Source organism: Marmota monax, unplaced genomic scaffold (genome assembly GCF_021218885.2).
Source record: "Marmota monax isolate L192 unplaced genomic scaffold, Marmota_monax_Labrador192_F-V1.1 WCK01_AAM20220418_F8-fsc00076, whole genome shotgun sequence".
Taxonomy (NCBI): Eukaryota; Metazoa; Chordata; class Mammalia; order Rodentia; family Sciuridae; genus Marmota; species Marmota monax.
The window spans coordinates 4,811,233-4,829,093 of NW_026692843.1; the positions used below are offsets into that span (position 1 = coordinate 4,811,233).

The window sequence follows — 17,861 nt, forward strand, 5'->3', positions numbered from 1 at the left end:
GTAGACAGTGGAGCCCACACTTGTGTCCAGGTGCTGGGAGCTGGTTGCTTCATCCTGGGCCGGGAGAAGGACTAGACCTAGAGAGCTGCAGCACCCTCAGTTATCATGAGGCCAGCCTTTGACAACTGAGTTCCATTCACCTTATTCCTGGGCTTTAAATGGTTCCAAAGTTCATCTGGAATTCGAGGATCAGGACAATTTCTTCCCGAGGAGACCAAGCTCTTTTCCTGTCCTGAGATTAGTAAGTGCAGTGCACTTTCCCCTGCCCAGCAGGGCAGGCATGGGCATGAGACATGAGGGCCTGCCTACTGGGCAGTCATTTGCAGGACTTTGTCACCTGTGACTCTTTCCTCTTCATCTCCTGTCTATGTCATCAAAACCTGATATAAAACCCAAATCTTCAAGGAATACAAATGCTTCTGGGCTTGAGGAATTGAGAACATTTTAATGTTGAAGACCAGATTTTTAAAAATGTGTTCTAAATTTTGTCATCGGTTAACAGATTAGAGTAACTTTGAGTTGATAGGACTTTAGGGTAAGGGTTAGAGAGAAGTGACGTTTCAAAGAACAAGCACAACATTGTGACTGAGGATGTATTTTAAGTGGAATCGAGCCGTGGCTTTTTGGCCTCGGTCTTAAGTGCTGGACAGGGACCCCACAGGGCACATGCTCAGGTTAGCCCAGTGCAGCCTCATCCCAGGTGCCCAGGGCATGTTTGTAAGACAGACCCTGAAAATAATCAGAGGAGGATGTCACCCAGAGAGCTTGGTGAAGGGTGGGTCCTCTGTCTAGAGCGGCTGCTGGGCAAACTGCCCCAGCGAACCTGCTGTCCTCAGCCCTGGTGCAGCCAGGCTCACAGCCCTGTCGGAAGCCAACCCGGCCAGCCTGGGGAATAGGCAGGCTCCGGTGGTTTTCTGGGAAGTTACCCTAACTGGAAGGTAGGTGACTGAGTTCTCTATTCCTGGTTGCCCAACTGTCTTCTTGGGAAACTACCAACCAGTTCCGTCCACCTGCTCTTGGAGGGTTTCCCCAGCCCCTGAACTCCGGGTGGGCCCTGGTCCTTGCCCAGGAAACTGCAAGCCACAGGCTCTGACCTGCTTCTCCCTCGGCTTCCGGCTGGGCAGGAGGGTGCTGATGGGCAGTACCCCCGTCTGCCCAGCACGCTTATATCTGCCCACAGTAACTAAGCAGAGGGTTGGTTCATGGGGTGGTAGTATAACTTGCCCAGATATTTCATTTCTATTTTGACTGAATTTACCACGATCCCATTAAACCAAAATTATAATACTTATCCTTTTTAACAAAAAGAATAAAGGCTATAATTTTTATTTTTCCATGCTTTCACTTCTAATCTCTTCCCACCCAAAACCACACCTTGGAACCTCAAGAATAGGTTTCAGGATCACTTATCGACTCACCGCTGGGTTTGGGTTAAACCCAGCGACTGAGGAACCAGAAACCCAGGTCACTTCCTCCTGAGTCCTTTTACTGCCCACCCCCGGATGTGGAAAGACAAGCTCTGAATCTCTCTGTACCTGGAAGTCTTTATTCTTAGAGCAGAATGAAAATACCTGCCCCCTCCTGCAGACAGCAGGTGACAGGTGCTAAAGTGCTCCTGGCTAGTCAGAGGGAAGGTGTGGGACCTTTCCTGTTTCAGATGGTGGGAAGGCCACCGGCTCCTGACCCTCCGCAGCAGGGAGCACTGCCTAGACATGGCCTCCCCACTCCTCTTCCCCACCCCTTCCAAGGCAACGGTCTCTGTGAAGAACACGGTGTCCGGGGAGAGAAAAGTCATCACAAATGGCAGTCAGAAAAATCACAAATGGCAGTCATCTTTCCATATTGATTGTCCAGAGAAGCTTGCCTGCCACTGCTCGGGGAGCTGACGTCCACCAAACAGACACAACGCCAAAGTGACCCCAAGTCGAATTCAGAATAAAATCCCGTCCCTGGGAGCATACTCCATGGGCTTTCTCTGCTCCTGCTTCTGCTGGTATCTGGCCTTCTGGTAGAAAATGATGATGACCACGGTGACGATATCGAGAAGAATGACCAGCAGGATGAGCCAAAATGAGTACCCGTAGCTGTGGGTCGTTCCTCCACTAGTGACTGTTGGGTAGAGCTTCTCCAGCAGTTCCCCGGAGAGATGGTTGGACTGTGTGTTCCCCACAAACAGCAGCATGGTCAGGAGAATGAAGGATGCTGGGAAGAGAACAAAGCTCCTAATGACACGATGACACGCTCCTGTTTTGTCATTTGGGGGGGAGGGGGTACCGGGGATCGGACACAAGGGCACTTGACCACTGAGCCACATCCCCAGCCCTGTGTTGTATTTTGTTTGGACACACACGCTCTAAGAGTGTTTATTGAGTATCTACACAGGAGTTTACACTCTTTCAAGTATTTGGGGAGAATATTTTTTAAATATAAGACACAAACTAGGTTCTAGGCACAAAGTGCTGGGGGTGTGCCAGGCTGGTTCTGCCCAAGAGCAGATACTCCAGCTCTAGTCCTTCCGGCAGCCGTTGTGTACCCCTGGTCTACCAGGTGACGTGCTTCCTCAGACCCGCATGCAGCGGGAGAGCCCAGTGCACCGGCAGATGGGTGACCGCATGCAGCGGGAGAGCCCAGTGCACCGGCAGATGGGTGACCGCATGCAGCGCGAGTAGGGCAGGAGTCTAGAGGGGTCTGGATGGTGGACAGGACTGGGAAAGGTTAAGGGAAGAGCAGCGTGGCAGGCGACAGGAGCAGCAATGACAGGTGGGCAGCGAGCCCCCACATCCTGGACTGTGATGGCAGCGGTCAGCAGGGTCCTGAGCACTGGGGGTGGAGACAGGACCCCTTGCACAGCCTCAGCCGGCTCAGGGGCTTGAATTTCATTCTGCACGACTCTGTGGGTTTGGCCTTTAACCAGGAAGGATGGACAAAAATATAGACCCATGGTTGCTTCCTGATGGCAGGAGGCCACTGCCAAAGGGCTTCTTTTTGAGTCTTAAGTTGATGTGGTAAAGCAGGAGTGGGTGCCCAGTGGAGACGCTGTGGCCACACAGAGAGATTCAGAGCTCGTCTTTCCACATCCACTCAAGACTCAAAAAGCAGCCCTTTAGCCGTGGCCTCACACATGTCTGAGGACTTACTGAAACCTGTCCAGTGGTGGGCTGAAGGTGGCCAAACGACATGCATGTGACCCGTTTCTCAACCACGCTGCTGCTGAGAAGGTTTGCAGGGAGGGAGAGGGTGCAGACTCTCAGGCCGGTGGCAAGGCAGGGGAGCCTGGCCCAGGCAGGGTCTGACTGAGATGTGGCCACCAGGGGGATCCCCAGGATCCTTTATCTGCTGACCCAGGCAACGTGCAGAGTGCAGTGGACACCCTGGCGTCAGACCCGTGTGCCCCACACGCCGGGAGGTGTCCCGAATGGTCTCCAAGAGGCTCTGATTAGAGAGGTTTGTGCGAGGGGAGCAATTTAACAGTCCCTGATGACAGGCTTCATCCTCAAACAATGGCTTTATTTCTTAATTATTTGTGTGAACAAAAGCCCAGTCCTCTGATGCTCCCCAGCCTCACCTGCCTTAATTGCCCCTCATTTTCCCCTTGTGAAGTTCCTCAGAGGGCTGAATCATACAGGGGAGGATGCTCCGTGCCCATCTAGAGCTTTGATCTGCAGAGGAGGAGCAGCCAAACCGACTCAGGGCTGACCCGAGTCCCTCTGGAGGTGAGATGCCAGGAGCCCTGGGCTCCACCGCAGCCTCCAGCTGCCTGGCATCTCCAGCTATCTGGGACAGAAGAATTTACTGGAGCTAGAGGAAGCCCCAGGGTTGATGACGAGCTCCTGAAGGCTCAGGGACTCAGGCTTCTGTCCTGGCCTGTCACCCTAGGTCATATGACCTGCTTAGTTGCTTCCTGGGCTCCCTGGTTGAGGCATAAATGTATTTGAAGCCACCAGTCTGTGAGTGTCTCTGGCTCCAACCTTCTCTGAGTATGCGGTTCTTCCCTGTGTGGCCAGTGCCCAGCCACACCAGGCTAGTGTGCTGCAGAGAGGGTCTTGGGTCACAGGGCACCAGACCATGGAGATGGCACTCCTGCTACTCTCCGTCAGAAACAAGAAAGAAACCCACTTCCTCCTCTGCCCTGCTGGACCCTGCCCACCAAATGCCAGCCCAGGAGAATGTGCACAAACCCAGCCTCCAGGGGTTTGCAGTGTTCCCCTCTGGCCCCAGGGCACAGAGGTGACTGACTCGGGCCCACAGCAATCCAAGGCCAAGGTGCCTGGTGAAGTCTCTGTACACAGGCCCTCCTGCAGACTCAGCCTCCTGCAAACTGAGAGTTATTGCTAAATTCTGCAATCCTGCAAGCAGGAAAAAATGTCAGTAGTCCCCAGAGGGCAAACTGAGGGCAAAGTCTGGCTTATGAGGCATTGGGACCCAACGTCTGCACAGGACATTTAGAAGAGCCACAGCTGGCCAGGTCTCCTCCAGCTCCTGTCAGAATGCATTTCAGCTCTTACACATCAATCTCAGACCGTCTTCCCACCCACCTCGCAGCCTGTGTGTGTGTGTGTGTGTGTGTGTGTCAAGTCTCTAGAGATAGAAGAAGTGAGCGGGCTGAGGGGAAGCTCTCTGACCCTATTTTCATGTTTTCTCTATAAACACACATGGGGCCTCTGACATGTGCAAAGTCAGCTTGTGTCCAGCTGAGGAGGGGAGGGCACCAGGGGCTGCAGCCTTGGGGAAGCAGGCTGCCAGGCCTACAGGGCAACGCCCAAGTGTGGCCACAGCATCTCCACTGAACACCCACTCCTGCTTCTCCTCCAGGAACCCACTGGTCCTCCCCAACGTGCTCCTGGGGCTGGAGAAGGGCCCAGCCCAGCCCAGCTCCAGAGATTCGGGTGTCCTTGGCCAGTTGGTGAACACTTACGTGAATTCAACCCTGCTGGCTACAGAGGCTGGCCTAGGATACTCTCTGGGCCCAGGATACCCTCTTGACCATTGGGAACCCGCAGGTCTTTCCTCATGAGGTGCTGCTGCCAGAGCCACCTGACCCTTACGAGAGCAGAGCTGGCTGTGCCAGAACTGAGCAAATGCGGGGAATTGGAGGGGGCAAAGGGGACAGACAGCACTCTGAGGACTCAGGCTGAGACCCGAACCCAGCCATGCCAAAGCCTCTGTTTCCCTAAGATTCTCAGCTGCTTGAGGAGGAATAAAAGTGCTTTCCCTTTCCCCAGTGAGGAGGTCCAGGGGTTTGCCTGGCTCGGCTGGCTGAGGTGAGCTATAGTCGCAGCAGCAGCTGGGGGCCAGGGCCCTGGCTTCGGGTGAGTATGTCTAGGTTTGCACCAAGTCCTTTCCCCTTTGGTGCTCAGCCCCCTCAGAGAGGCCACAGTGAGGACCGTTCTGCAGGCTGTTGTCCTTGGCCCCAAGTGTGCACCACGAAGCTGGGGGCTTGTTTTGACCCCTAGGTAACAACAGCATGGAAGGAAAGAGCCAGTTGTGTATGGATGTTGCCAGGCCAGCCTGACCCGAGGGCTCGGAGCTGAGGCTAGCATGTCATGTGACCATGTGCCCTAGTCTTCCTGGACAGGTAGCCCCCTGTCATCCTGGCTTACAACTTAGAAGTCCCCAGAAGCTTTATCCCTCTTCCTGCCACCTGCACTGTGCTGGGGCTGACTGGTGGTCTGGACCCCTGGTTCAGGGACCTCCAACGGGAACTTCAGTGTCCTCAGTAGGTGTGCCAACCATGCCAACCTGCCACAGGAAGGGCTTTTCTCTCCTCTCATTTCTGGTGTAGCCAAGGCATGGAGACATGAGCGCCTTCCAGCCACCTATGCCAGGCAGTGGTAAAGATGGCCTTCCACAGAAGGACAGGAGGAAGCTGCCCATGGTTCTCCTCTGAGGCTTCTGGACACCTCGATATCCAGAGCATCTTTCCTAGCTTGGGTCTCTGGCTCATGTCAAGATGCACCCCGAAGCCCCCTTTGGTCCCCCAGGAGGATGGCCTTTGCTCCCTAACCCAGTTCTGGAGGAGGACAGAGGAAGGTAGCAGAGGAACCTGCTGTCTGGCAGGGGCAAGGCCTCAGAGGAAGGTGGGACCGGACAAAGAGACCCTCCACTGGCCCTGGCCCAGCTCTGGGCAGCTGTGGCAGCTACAGCGCCCTGGAAAACACAGCAAGAGTCCAAAATACCATGAGGCAGAGCCAGGACCCACTTCCCATCTGGGCTCCCTCTACTATCCCACACCCGACCATGAAGCAGACCAAACCTCCTGGCAACACCACAGCAGCCCAGGACTCAGGTAGCCTGCAAGGAGGGCGTCAGCCCAGAGGCTCCTAAATGACTCCATGTTGGCTCAGTGGCACAACGACACAGATGTGACATCTCAGGAGCCCAAGTTGACTGGTTAAGTGGAGGCCACAGGGGAGTAAATAAGCGTGTGTGTGTGTGTGCGTGTGCACGCACCTATGTACATGTGTACATGTACATACATGTGTGCACATGTGCTTGTGTATACACAATGGGATTTATGGCATATACTTCTGCACATCTCATGGAGCCTGGTTTGGAGTTACACAGCAGGAGCCCAGTGAGTGCTCTCTTGACTTAAGTGTGCTTTATGTGACTCAAGGTGAGATTCTCAAGAGCAAAGGTGGCTCACGTTGCCGTTGTCACGCCCTCTCTTCACCTCCCTTCTTGCAAATTGCCAGAGCATTGGAAACAGAATTCTACATCCAGAGGTGCTGAAGTACCCCACCACAGACCTGGGACACACTAACTCCTGTCACCACCGTGTGACCTGTGTGTCCATGTGTGTGAGGGAGAGAGGCTGAGACGGAGACTAGAAGAATGCGGTTTCCGTGGAGCACAGGGTCTCCTGGGGATACTCACCGCCAAGTCCATTCCAGGTGTATACCCCTGTCGGGCCCAGGAACGTCTGGTAGGGGTTGCTGATGCTGTTGTAGAAGGTAAAGCCCGAACTCAGCAGCGAAGTGGACAAGCTGAGGACCAGGAACAGGATGGCCACCAAATGCAGAGTTTTTTGGGAAGAATTGTTCAACATCCCTAAAACTAAAACAATGTTTGGTGAGTGCAGAGCACAGAGGGCAGAAGCCGGCCAGCCAGGCGCTCCTCCGCCTCTCCCTCCCGCCCCAGGTATTTGGGCTGGTGACCGTCAGATGTCAGAGTAGCTATGCACTTTCAGTCCTGTATAAACAAGACCACATTCCTCCCTGAATACCAGTTGTTTTCTCCGTGCTTGACTGCAGATAACTGGACATTTCTCCCGATTCTTAAGTTCCTTGGCAGTGTCCTGAATACCTGCGACCTTCCATCACTGATGCTGGCCTCACATTCTTGCAGTGGGATTTATGGCACTTTCATCATGAGCAAGCCTTGGGCTCTAAGCACTGCCCCTGCTTTCTTTTGAAGATACTTAAATGGTTGGTCACACCTGTGTGCAGCCAGGTCCCCATACACCTTGTGGCTTTGCAGGAAATCCAGTGAGAGGAAAGGCTGGAAGGAAGGGGGAATGGAGGGCACTAGGGGGAGGGAGCCCAAGGCTAGCAGTGGAGGCAGGAAGGACGCCTGCAGGCACAAACCAGCATGCTTGTTGGTCCTGGGCCCAGACTCCAGTACCCTGGAGCCAGAGAGGCCTGAAGGCCACGGGGCTCCAATGCTGGAGGAGGCTGGGAGTCAGACCCCTGGGTGAGCCTTCGCATCTCTCCAAGACCCCTCCTAGCTGCATCTATCTTGGGTGCACAGGGGCCCCAGGTGTGGACTTGTACAGGAAAGGACCCCTGGGCCATGCACCACAGGGTCTTCACAGCTTCTGACCACCAGCAGCCATCCTCCCTGGCCTCGGTCTCCTCCAGCTGCCTCTTTGCTATGACACAAGTGACCTGACTGGGCAGCCCACACCACACGCCTAGTCACTCATCCCCTCCTTCCCTGAGCAGATGACCCCTCTTTAAGTTCAGTGTTACAGGAAGGCCTATGACGTCATAAGGAAAAAATGACTTGGGAGAGATTTCAGAGCTGAGAGCAACACACTAAGAAAACCATAGGGAATTGCCAGGTACCAGAGCCAGGGGGCAGGGTGGAGTGGCAAGTAAACCCTCCTTCCCTTCGAGCTTCCCAGGGCCCCGTGGAGAGAGCCTGGAGACTCTCAGACCTGTAGCTCAGCACAGCTTTAGAGAACAGAGAGCAGCCAGGCTAGGTAATGTTCCTGTTTCCAGGGCTGTGTGTGCTGAGGGCTCCCAGGGAGGGGCTGCCAGAACCTGTTCCAGCCTCCATGAGGGGACATCCTCTCTCTACAATGTCCTCCCCTGCACTGCCTCAATTACTGAAAATTCTTCATTGTGTTGAGCCCAAATCTGCTTCCCCACAGCTTTGCCCAGGCGCCCAGATTGTCCCCATGAAAACAAAAGTGCACTGCCCCCTCCTGCCTGGCAGCCCCCCCAAGTGTTTGAGGAGGGGTGAACACTGACGTCATCAACAGCCACCTCCTGGAGGGGCTTTGTCAGTGTCCCTCTGCACGCACTTCCCGCCCACTGTTGATCAGGGTGTGCTGACGACAACAGATCGGGCATTCTTCTTGGGCAGGAGCAGGTCTTCACCCTAGTTTGGGACATCTTAAACTAGTTTGGACAGTCCATTTGATCACCTTTTAATATACAGTTTTTGCTTTTTAATCAGCAGTGCCCTGTGAGGGAAGCAAGTTCCTCCCACTGGGCAGAGAGTGGGCATAAAAGAGCTGTGGCCAGCAAGTCTGCAGCTGGGCATCCCAGACAGGCCCTCAGAGGTGGGTGGCAGAGTGATCTTACTGTAAAGACCCTCCTGGGAAGAGAGAAGGTGGCCCAGGGGCGGGTGTCCTGGTCCTCTGTGGCTGAGCCCTGAGCAAGGAGCTGCTGTAGACAGGGAGCAGGGGACACCGGCAGAAAGGAGAGGGGGACGTGGAAGTGAGAAAGGGCAGGAAAGAGAGTCAGAGGGGAAAGGGAGGCAGGGATCCTGGGTGTTGCTCATGGCCACATGTCCCTTGTGAACCCAGGGGGGAAGGGAGCAGAGGAAGTTATCAGCTCAGCTGACGTGGAGGTGACCTCACCATCCTGGGCTACGGAGCGCTTCACTCCCCAGCTGGGCCTGGGAGCTAAGTTCAGCTCACGGGGCACTCCCACCACCTTGTCCTCCGCCATGAGGGGGCTGCTCTGTGCTTTCCCATGGTGATCCCTGGCACGGGTGGTAAGATCCTCGGCACCACATTCTCTGCCCTGCACTTAGTCAAGGGCTCTAAGAGTATGTCAGACTTAGAGTGCAGTCAGGCCATGACCCCCTGTGGTGGAGCCAGGTGGGCAGGCCTGAGGGGCCAGGGGCCACCTGGCAGGGGCTACACCTGTCCCTGACCTTAGCTGAGTCTCTTGCCTCTTTCTCCCACCTTTCATGGGATATCGTGTTTGTTCTAACTTAGCATACACCTGTCACCTGTTGTGAAACTAGAGGAAAGTGACCTCAGAGGAGGAGTAGGAAGACCAAGGCGGACACACCTAGCCAGAGGTACAGGTCAGGCCCTTCGTGTTTTAGTGCCTCATCACTGTTAAGGTGGGGTCACTTCCCATTCCATGCAAAGCAGCTTTCTCGAGGGAAACTTGGGGATCCCACCAGAAGTTGGAAGAGACATAGGAGCCCTCTCTTTGGCAAAGTTTGAGAGCCAAAGAAATAATTTGAACACTCAATAGAAAACAGAAGTTTCAGTGTGAAAAACATATCTTATGTCCCAGACACTCGAAGTGCCCTGAAGTATTTTTCTGCTTTGCACACTTAATAAAAAGCAGTAAATGTTCATTCAAAACTGGTTAACATTCCATTTTTTTCAGAGTAAAACAGGAAGGGACAGTAGAGGGCAGCTCTTTTCTTTGACTTTTGGTAGGAATTGGTAGACGTGATCTTCAAAAGAGTCAACTTGGGGCTGTTGGCTCCTACTTTCCCTGTATTAAGGGGACAGTTCGACTTAATGTTAACTGCTACATGGTGAAATTGCTCTTCAGCATCCTGAATTCCCTGCCACCCAGGTATGACAGCTGTGTCTTCCTTCCAGTTCCTGCCTCAGAACTCAGACAATGAAAGCAGAAAATGCAGCAAAAGTTAGCAAGAATGGAATGGCAACCAACCTCCCGCATCTGACAGCTGCTCTCTGCTATGGAATTAGCAAACACATGCCGTTCTTTTCCTTTCTTTGAGGGGCAAGCATTGAGTCAGGAAAGCCACCTCACAATTGGAACTAATTGCCCTGATTCTGGCAACCCCCGGAAAGAGGCCAGGAACACACGGCCACAGAGGGGAGTGCAGGCCCACAGGCCCCACAGCTGGGAGGCAGGACTGGACTGCTGGCTGGTGGAGCAAGGGACAAAAGCAGTGGCACTGGACATCCGGCTCCCTGAGCAGGGATGGTTAACCCCTTCAGGCCCACTTGCCACCTGCCTTTCTAGTTTTCTGTAAGTCCTCGGACACTGGGGGGAAGTGCCAGTGGCCTGGTAGGTGGGTGGGCACCCACACTTCCCCTCCCTCTCAAACACTGGCCACTAGGGGCCTGATCAGGGCATCTTCTGAATCTGTGGACAAGAGGGCAACCCTGGAAGGGGTCGTGATGCCAACAGATCTCAGAGCATGACTCAGACCCTCCTGGTGGGTGGCCTCTGGTGCCCGCCTCTAGGAATGTTGCCAGGGCTGTCTTGAGAGAAGGGTGGCTGAGCCCTGCAGGACACCTGTGTCCTATCCTCTCCCCCCTTCAGCATGGTTACATTTCTGAGGGCAAATGAGGAGTAGCTCTTCTCTAGGGAAGTGTCCCTGTGTGAGGGCACAGGTGTGTGGGGTGGCAGGCAGATGTCTGCATGTGTTCCTTAGACAATCGACTTCATTTCTTCTTCTCTTTGCAATCAACCGGCTTTTGCAGCATATTTGTTTTCCTAATTTTTTTTTATATCTTTATTTATTTTTATGTGGTGCTGAGGATCAGACCCAGTGCCTCTCACGTGCGAGGGGGGGCGCTCTACCACTGAGCTACAGCCCCAGCCCATTCCTAGTTATTTTTATCTTTGTTGATCTCCTGGGAACAATGGGGTTGGTGGAGACTGACAGGCACAGAGGCCAGATGGGGGTGACGTTCCTACAGTGTATGATTGGTCATTGACTCGAGGGCAGCATGAGGGCCAGTGGGTCCTGATGCCTTCTTCCAGCCTATGTGGGTTCATTTTCAAGGTTGCATCTAGAGCTATTCCCAATAAACTAGTTTAACTTTAAGCACTGGAGCTTGAAGCAATGCCCAGCATGGCAATGTAAGCGTCCCTCCTAGCATCTGGCCATGGCGAGGCTGGCGGTCATCACCAGACTTAGAATTGCTTGGTCTTAGGTATCTGGGAGGGATTCTTAAAACAAGCAGACCAGGGACAACTCCCTGAGATCCCCGTCAAGCAGGGTTTCTTTGCCAGTGTCCAGGTGATTCTACCTCTAGCCTCAGAGACTCAGTGTCCTTGCAATGCAAGTGCTCAAAGTGCCACATACCTACTGCAAAACCATTCTTGGAACCAAGAATAAAGGTCCAGTGCCACACGAACAGAATGTCTTTCACAAAAGTTTTTTCTGTCAAAATGATTCTGTAAAAATATATGTTCTGGATGGCATGTAGGCTGGGTGACATCTGAAATGACCCCATGTTCTACATGTGAGTGACTCACTTTGTCCTTGTTGCCAGGGTGAGGAAATATTATACATCACACCCATTGACCCCTAATGACATTTTCAAAAGCCAAAGTCAGAGAAATGACTTCTTTTAAGTTTTTTATGTTTGCATAACACACAAGATCCAAACCAAGGAGAAGGCACATGACCACGACTGTGAGCCTGTGTCCTCCTGTCCTCCAGGTTTTCAGGGTTCTGTCCCCAAGGAGTCTGCAGAGCCATGTCCCCCACCCAACTCCTTGCTTTTGTGGAGACCTGCACTCACCACAGCCCTGCAGTTACAGCAGGTGTTGAACTTAACTGGTTGAGTTCAATTCTTCTGCCCTGGGTGGTGAGCCCTCCAAGCCAGGAGCTGTGTGCAAATCCTGTCAGAATCCCAGGCCTCACTGTATGGCAACTGCTCGGGGAAGGTCTTTTGACTGAAATGAGGTATCCAGAACTTCTGGAGTCACAAGATGATCTGTTCATGTCTGCACATAAAGGACCTGTCACTTCTCATCTGGATGTTGGGCAAACTAGGGCACATCCAGTCAACCTGACCTCCTGGACAGTCCAGCTACACCATGGAGGACTTCCTTCCTGGTCTGACTGGTTATTTTCTCCATCAGTTGCCTATTGTGGGCTGAATTATTATGGCACTCTGCAGTCAGACATCTTTAATATCAAATCTTCAGCTCAAATTGGCACACTATGATAGATCCTATGCAGAAATGTGGCACAGCTTGGTGATAATCACTATTCCTTCAAGGTTTTCGGTGTGAGCTGGAATTAGCTAAGAAGCTAACATTAACCTGACAAAGTTAACCTCCCCAGTGGAACGTCTGTCCTCCCAGAGCAGGACAGCGGTGTTGATACAGATTTTATTTTGCTGCTGATGATTGGTTTTTGATTTGAAATAAGCGCCAGGCAGCCAAGACAAGCAGTGGGAGAGGGCCGTGGCGTCTCACGTAGGGACTGTGGTGCTGCTCTCTGGGAAGCACCAGGCACTCTTAGCAGTGGAACACCAAGGCAGGTCTTCTAGAGACTTCTTCCTAACTGAGAGAGTTGTCAAAATTTCCGTAATTAAGGCAGTCATCTTTGATGAAGACCCCCCCCCGGGCTGTGAGGGTCCTTAGATGTCAGCAGGGCAAGTGTGCAGCACCCTCACCCACTGGGTGGCAGTTCATCTAGAGCGTGGCAGGGGGACAGCAACACTGGGAGGTTCCTGGAGACCCCTGGACAGAGTGGAAGAGAGCCAGGCAAAGGAGAAGCAGATATTCCCCTTCCTGCTCCCCACTGGGCGCTGACCCTTAGGGACTCTCCCAACTCTGCCCCCAACATGGCTCCCCGGGCTCTGCCCCAGGCCCATCCTGCCTTGGTCTCCTCTGGGCCTCCTCTGGTGGCCAAGAGTCAGGGCTTCCACTGGGATCATTGATCTCAAATTGGAACCAACTAGTTCTAAACAGGCATCATATAAAAACCAAAAATTTGTAGATTTTGTCTCTTATTTAATTTTTTTATGTGTCTAGAGATTCAGAAACTACTTCCCTTTTCATTTTGAAAATGATACTCACATAACTAAAAATATGACTGAATTACTGACATCTGAACTTCTAACTGCTGTAGAGCAAATGTTCCTGGTCCCTCTGGGAAGCTGCTGAATGCCGGGGGAGAGGGAACTTTTACAACACCTGGAAGACAGGCCTGTGACTGGGACACACAACCACACTGCTTTGGACTTAAGGGAATCACTTCATTAACAAAGTCATAAGCAGGGCTGGGGATATAGCTCAGTTGGTAGAGTGCTTGCCTCACATGCTCAAGGCCCCGAGTTCAATCCTCAGCAACACACACACACACACACACACACACACACACAGTCACACACAGTCATAAGCGAACTAGAGCCAGAACCTAAACACTGTCTTTGTATAAGGTTGAAAATGACAAATATCTAAAAGCTAAAAGTTAATGTTGCAAAATACCTGCTAATGCCTCTTTAATATCTATATGTATAGTGATATGTATCTATATGTATAGTTCTAATATCTATATGTATAGTTCAAAATGAAGTCCTCTTCTGTGTTATACAATTTACAAATGTAGTTCTAAGATTTTAAAAACATACTGATAGTAATCAAATTTCAAAAGTCAAGTAGCCAAATCAACTTATTATTCTCAACAAATGTAATTTTAAACCTATTGAGAGGAAGGCATTATTATATGAGAAATTAGGAAAAAATAGGGGTTCCTATAAAATACATAATTAATAGAATCAGTAGAAATTACATGTTATTTCCAACAACAAGATATTTTGAAGACAAGAATGTAAATTCAAATTGGTTTAAGAAACGAAGCTGAGAAGTAGGAACAGAGGTGGGATGTTTTCCATTTTATTTTTTCCCTATCATGTTATTTAGGAAGTACTGGACAGAGGTTGTTGCCCAATTTAAAATCCAATTCAGTTAAAATGCGGTTCCTACTGGCGATCCAACACCAGAGTGTCCCTATATATATTTACTGAAGTATTATCATTGCTGAATTGTTGACTTAACAGTAAACTTGGCACCATCCACACACAGCCACTGCTAGAATGACAGACTGTTGCAATGAAAGACACAGCCAGAACTCAGGAAGTAGAAACAATAACACAGTGAATTCTCAAAATTAAGAAGTAGGCTTGGTCTTCAGCCTCACTCAGCAAGTACAAGGCAGTTATTTTCAAGTGGTCACTCTGCCCAAACACAGAATGACATGAATCTTAATTCACACTCACTGTATCATTCACATGAGCTCACCATTACCTTCAAAGTCTTTGTCTGGTTCTGTAAGTCCTTGATCAATTTCTTGAGTGCTCCTACCACGAAAAAGACCATAGGTGATGGTGACGCTGCCGTTGGAGATGGAGTCTGTGATGCCAACTGTACTGGTGATCCATGCTTGGGTCCCCAGCATCGAGCAGATTACGATGACGGACCCCAGGCTCGTGAGAAAACCAGACAAGAACATCAAGGTCTTCTGCGCTGTCGGCATTTTTCAGGGAGATGATTTCCGTAGGGTAAAAGAATAAAGATCTGCTTATAAGATTTATGGACCTTATCATTTGGAGTCCAGTGTTAGAAATGGAGTCCAATAATTTGCTGTGGAATAGAAAACCTCGCTCTCCCAAAGGAGGTTGTGCTGCTGGACGTTGAACCCTGGGCCTGGTCATAAAGCTCAGCAGAGCCCGGACTTTGGTCTGGAGTAAGAGGTTACCATGGCTGCAGCCAACCAGCATGAACAGGGGTAGCACAGTCTCCAAGGACTTCCTCAATCATTCGATTAATTTATAGTCCTTCGTCATGCCGTCAAAGTCAGCTCAGTCTGCCATGTCAGGACAGAATTGCAATTCCTAAGTAATGAGACAACACTTTACCCCTAAAGTGCTGGTGATTCCAGCAGCCACCAGCATAAAGCCCCACTCCTTCAAGAAGGGGGAGTGTTATCTCCCTACCACTGCTCCCAAGAGAGACCCTAAGGAGGTTAGTTAGGACTTTGTCAAAGGTCCTGTGGGCTCACACCTCCTTACCTTTATACCTTCTCAGGGAGGTGTGTCTTTCAAATTTCCTCTTCCAAACTGGATGGTATCTGCATGCTATTTAAATTATAACTGAAGAGGTTTTGCTTTAGTGTTCTGGTGCAGGCGGCTCAGAACACTCTCGCTCAGGGCTTTTCCCTCGTGTCCTCTCTGCTGAGTGGTTAATAGTCTCTAAAAGGTCACTTCTGGCCCTCAGAGGAACTCCCACACCATTTCTCGAGGTGGTAAAAAGAAGTTCACAGCATATTTCTCATTTATCTTCCCATGGCATTCTGTCATTGTACAGAAATATCATCTGTGCACCTCGGTATCCTGCACTTTTCTTGGACAGCCCCATGTGGAGTGAGGTCACTGTCTTTCCTGTGAAGGTGGACACTGCTGTAGGAGGTGGGCACGTGTACACTGCACACCACTGAACCCCAGGCTCTCCCAAAGAGCAGCACCAGGAGACACAGCACACATGGGTTGAATGCACTATTGGAGCTAGGTACACATATACTCCACTATTGTTGACATTTATGTTGTTTCGATTTGACTGAAAAAGAATAATGCAGGAAGATTCTAGGCATAAATTTTTATCCACGTCTCTAATTATCTCCTAGCTGGTTTTCTGGATGTGAGTTAAAATACGTGAATTTGGACTGAAGCTGTTGCTTGCTGCTCGTTAGAGAAAGCACCGATTTGCCCACCCCTCCCCGACACAGCCAGGGTGCCCACTTCACTGCCACATCCTCACAGCGTTGCATAGTTTGGGGAAAACTGTTTTTTTCTTTTTCCATTGAATTTTACTTGTTTTGACTACAGTTTTAAGAAGTAAAGTGGAATTTCAAGTTTCTTCCTTCTAGCCCTCCTACCAGCATAAAAATAATTTGGTATCATGATACAAACACTATCTATGCTCATTACGAGAAGGATTTCCAACAGGACTGACAAGAACTTTTAAAAAGTAAGAACAAACGATTTACTCCGGGAGAGTCGTCCTATCCGCAGCTGGGCATGGCTTTCACATCCACGTCTTTATGTCCACACACACATTTATTCTGAAGTTGAGTCCTACTGCATGTTCTAGTTCATAATCTGCCTTAAAGAACCTCAGCCAGCTGCCAGGGCGCTCCTCTGTGTCCACAGCCAGGTGCCATCACACGGCTCCCACACAGGTCATTCTGGGACTGCTGGTGGGCTCCACTCCTCACTGCTCTGCCCATAATGGTGCCACGCTCCTTACTTCTTCAAGCTACTGACACTGTACAGTGTTTCCCCGGATAGTTCTCAGGAGAATCTCCAGGTCCACGCTGCACGCACAGTAGAAAGTCGGATCTAGTCTCAAGCCTGGCCCACGGCACTTTGTGCTGCAGTCCTTATGTTCCAGGCTCCCTGCCACCAAACACCACCCAAGCCTTTACTCTTTCAGAAGCCGAGCGACAAGGACTAGCTTGATGTGTGGGGTTCTCTAAATCACGGGCAGCTAACATATCTTAATGTGTTTATTTCCAAGTGTATTTATTGCCACACGTTTTCTGTTTATAGTGTTGGTTTATTTACTATGTAGAGGTGTTTCTTTTTATTTATAAAATTTTGTACAGTAAACCTTTATCAGTTTTGTGTATTGCACATGTATATATCTTCATATGTACATACATATTTATATATACTCCTATCTTTGTTTGCATTTCAATCGTGCCATGTATTTGAGAATTCATAGACCTTTACACTGACTCAAGTCTAATATGTCTATGTAATCAAATATTTCAGCCTTACACTTTTCACTTACTGAAAAGCCGAAATCATTAAGGTTATTTACATATTAAAAATTAATGCAGATTTGTCTAAGAGCACAATGATATATTTGATCAGAGCCAGAACCCAGGGTAAGGGTGGAACTGAGAACTCAGGAAGGTACTGAGCTGGCCGTCTCTGCTGTGCTCTCGGTTCCTATCTACACGTCTGTTTCATCTTCTGGATTGCTGGTTTTTAATATTACATTTTGGTTTTACTGCTATTCTATTACTGTCCTTCATTTTCTTCCGCCTTTTCTAATTTTCTGGAATAAATATTTAATTTCCTTAATTTTTTGCATTAATAATCAAAGTATTTAAAGCCCAGAAATTTTCCTCTCAAGATGGCTATTTCCAGGTCCTGTCGGTTTTTACATAAAATCTTCTAAAAATCGTCCTTTAACATCTTTTGAAGAATACAATTTTAACACTTTGGTGAAGTCTAATTTACAATCTTTTCATTGTGTGGGTTATGCTTTACACATCATATTTAAGAAATCTTTACCTAACCCAAGATGGCAAAGATGTTTTTCTGTGTTTTTTTTTTTTCCTAGAAGTTTTATAGTTTTGCTGTTATATTTAAAATGAGGCCTGCTTCGAGTTGATTTTTGCACATATAACGAAGTGAAGCGGGCTCTCGTTTTGAGACTCATCACTCTGTAGACGCCCCAGCTGGATGGCTAGACGAGCTCCTCCCTGCTCCCAGGAGCCTCCCGCTGCGGCTCTGCTCTCTCCAGGACTCACCACCCGGGCTGGCCACTTTGGCCTCCTCACAGCTGGTCTCTTCCTCTCCACTCTGGAGCCCACCGCGT

General features: G+C 50.3%; 1 protein-coding gene across 1 annotated transcript; it reads right to left on the reverse strand.

Moving 5' to 3' along the window:
* Positions 1 to 1,526: 1,526 nt before the first annotated feature.
* Positions 1,527 to 15,702, reverse strand: Clrn3 (clarin 3). Its single transcript, XM_046448871.2, has 3 exons — positions 14,502 to 15,702; positions 6,877 to 7,056; positions 1,527 to 2,202 (listed from the first exon to the last, which is right to left on the reverse strand). Exons 1-3 carry the CDS (start codon positions 14,728 to 14,730, stop codon positions 1,931 to 1,933), a joined length of 681 nt encoding a protein of 226 aa, XP_046304827.1. The 5' UTR covers positions 14,731 to 15,702; the 3' UTR covers positions 1,527 to 1,930.
* Between the last annotated feature and the right edge of the window lie 2,159 nt (positions 15,703 to 17,861).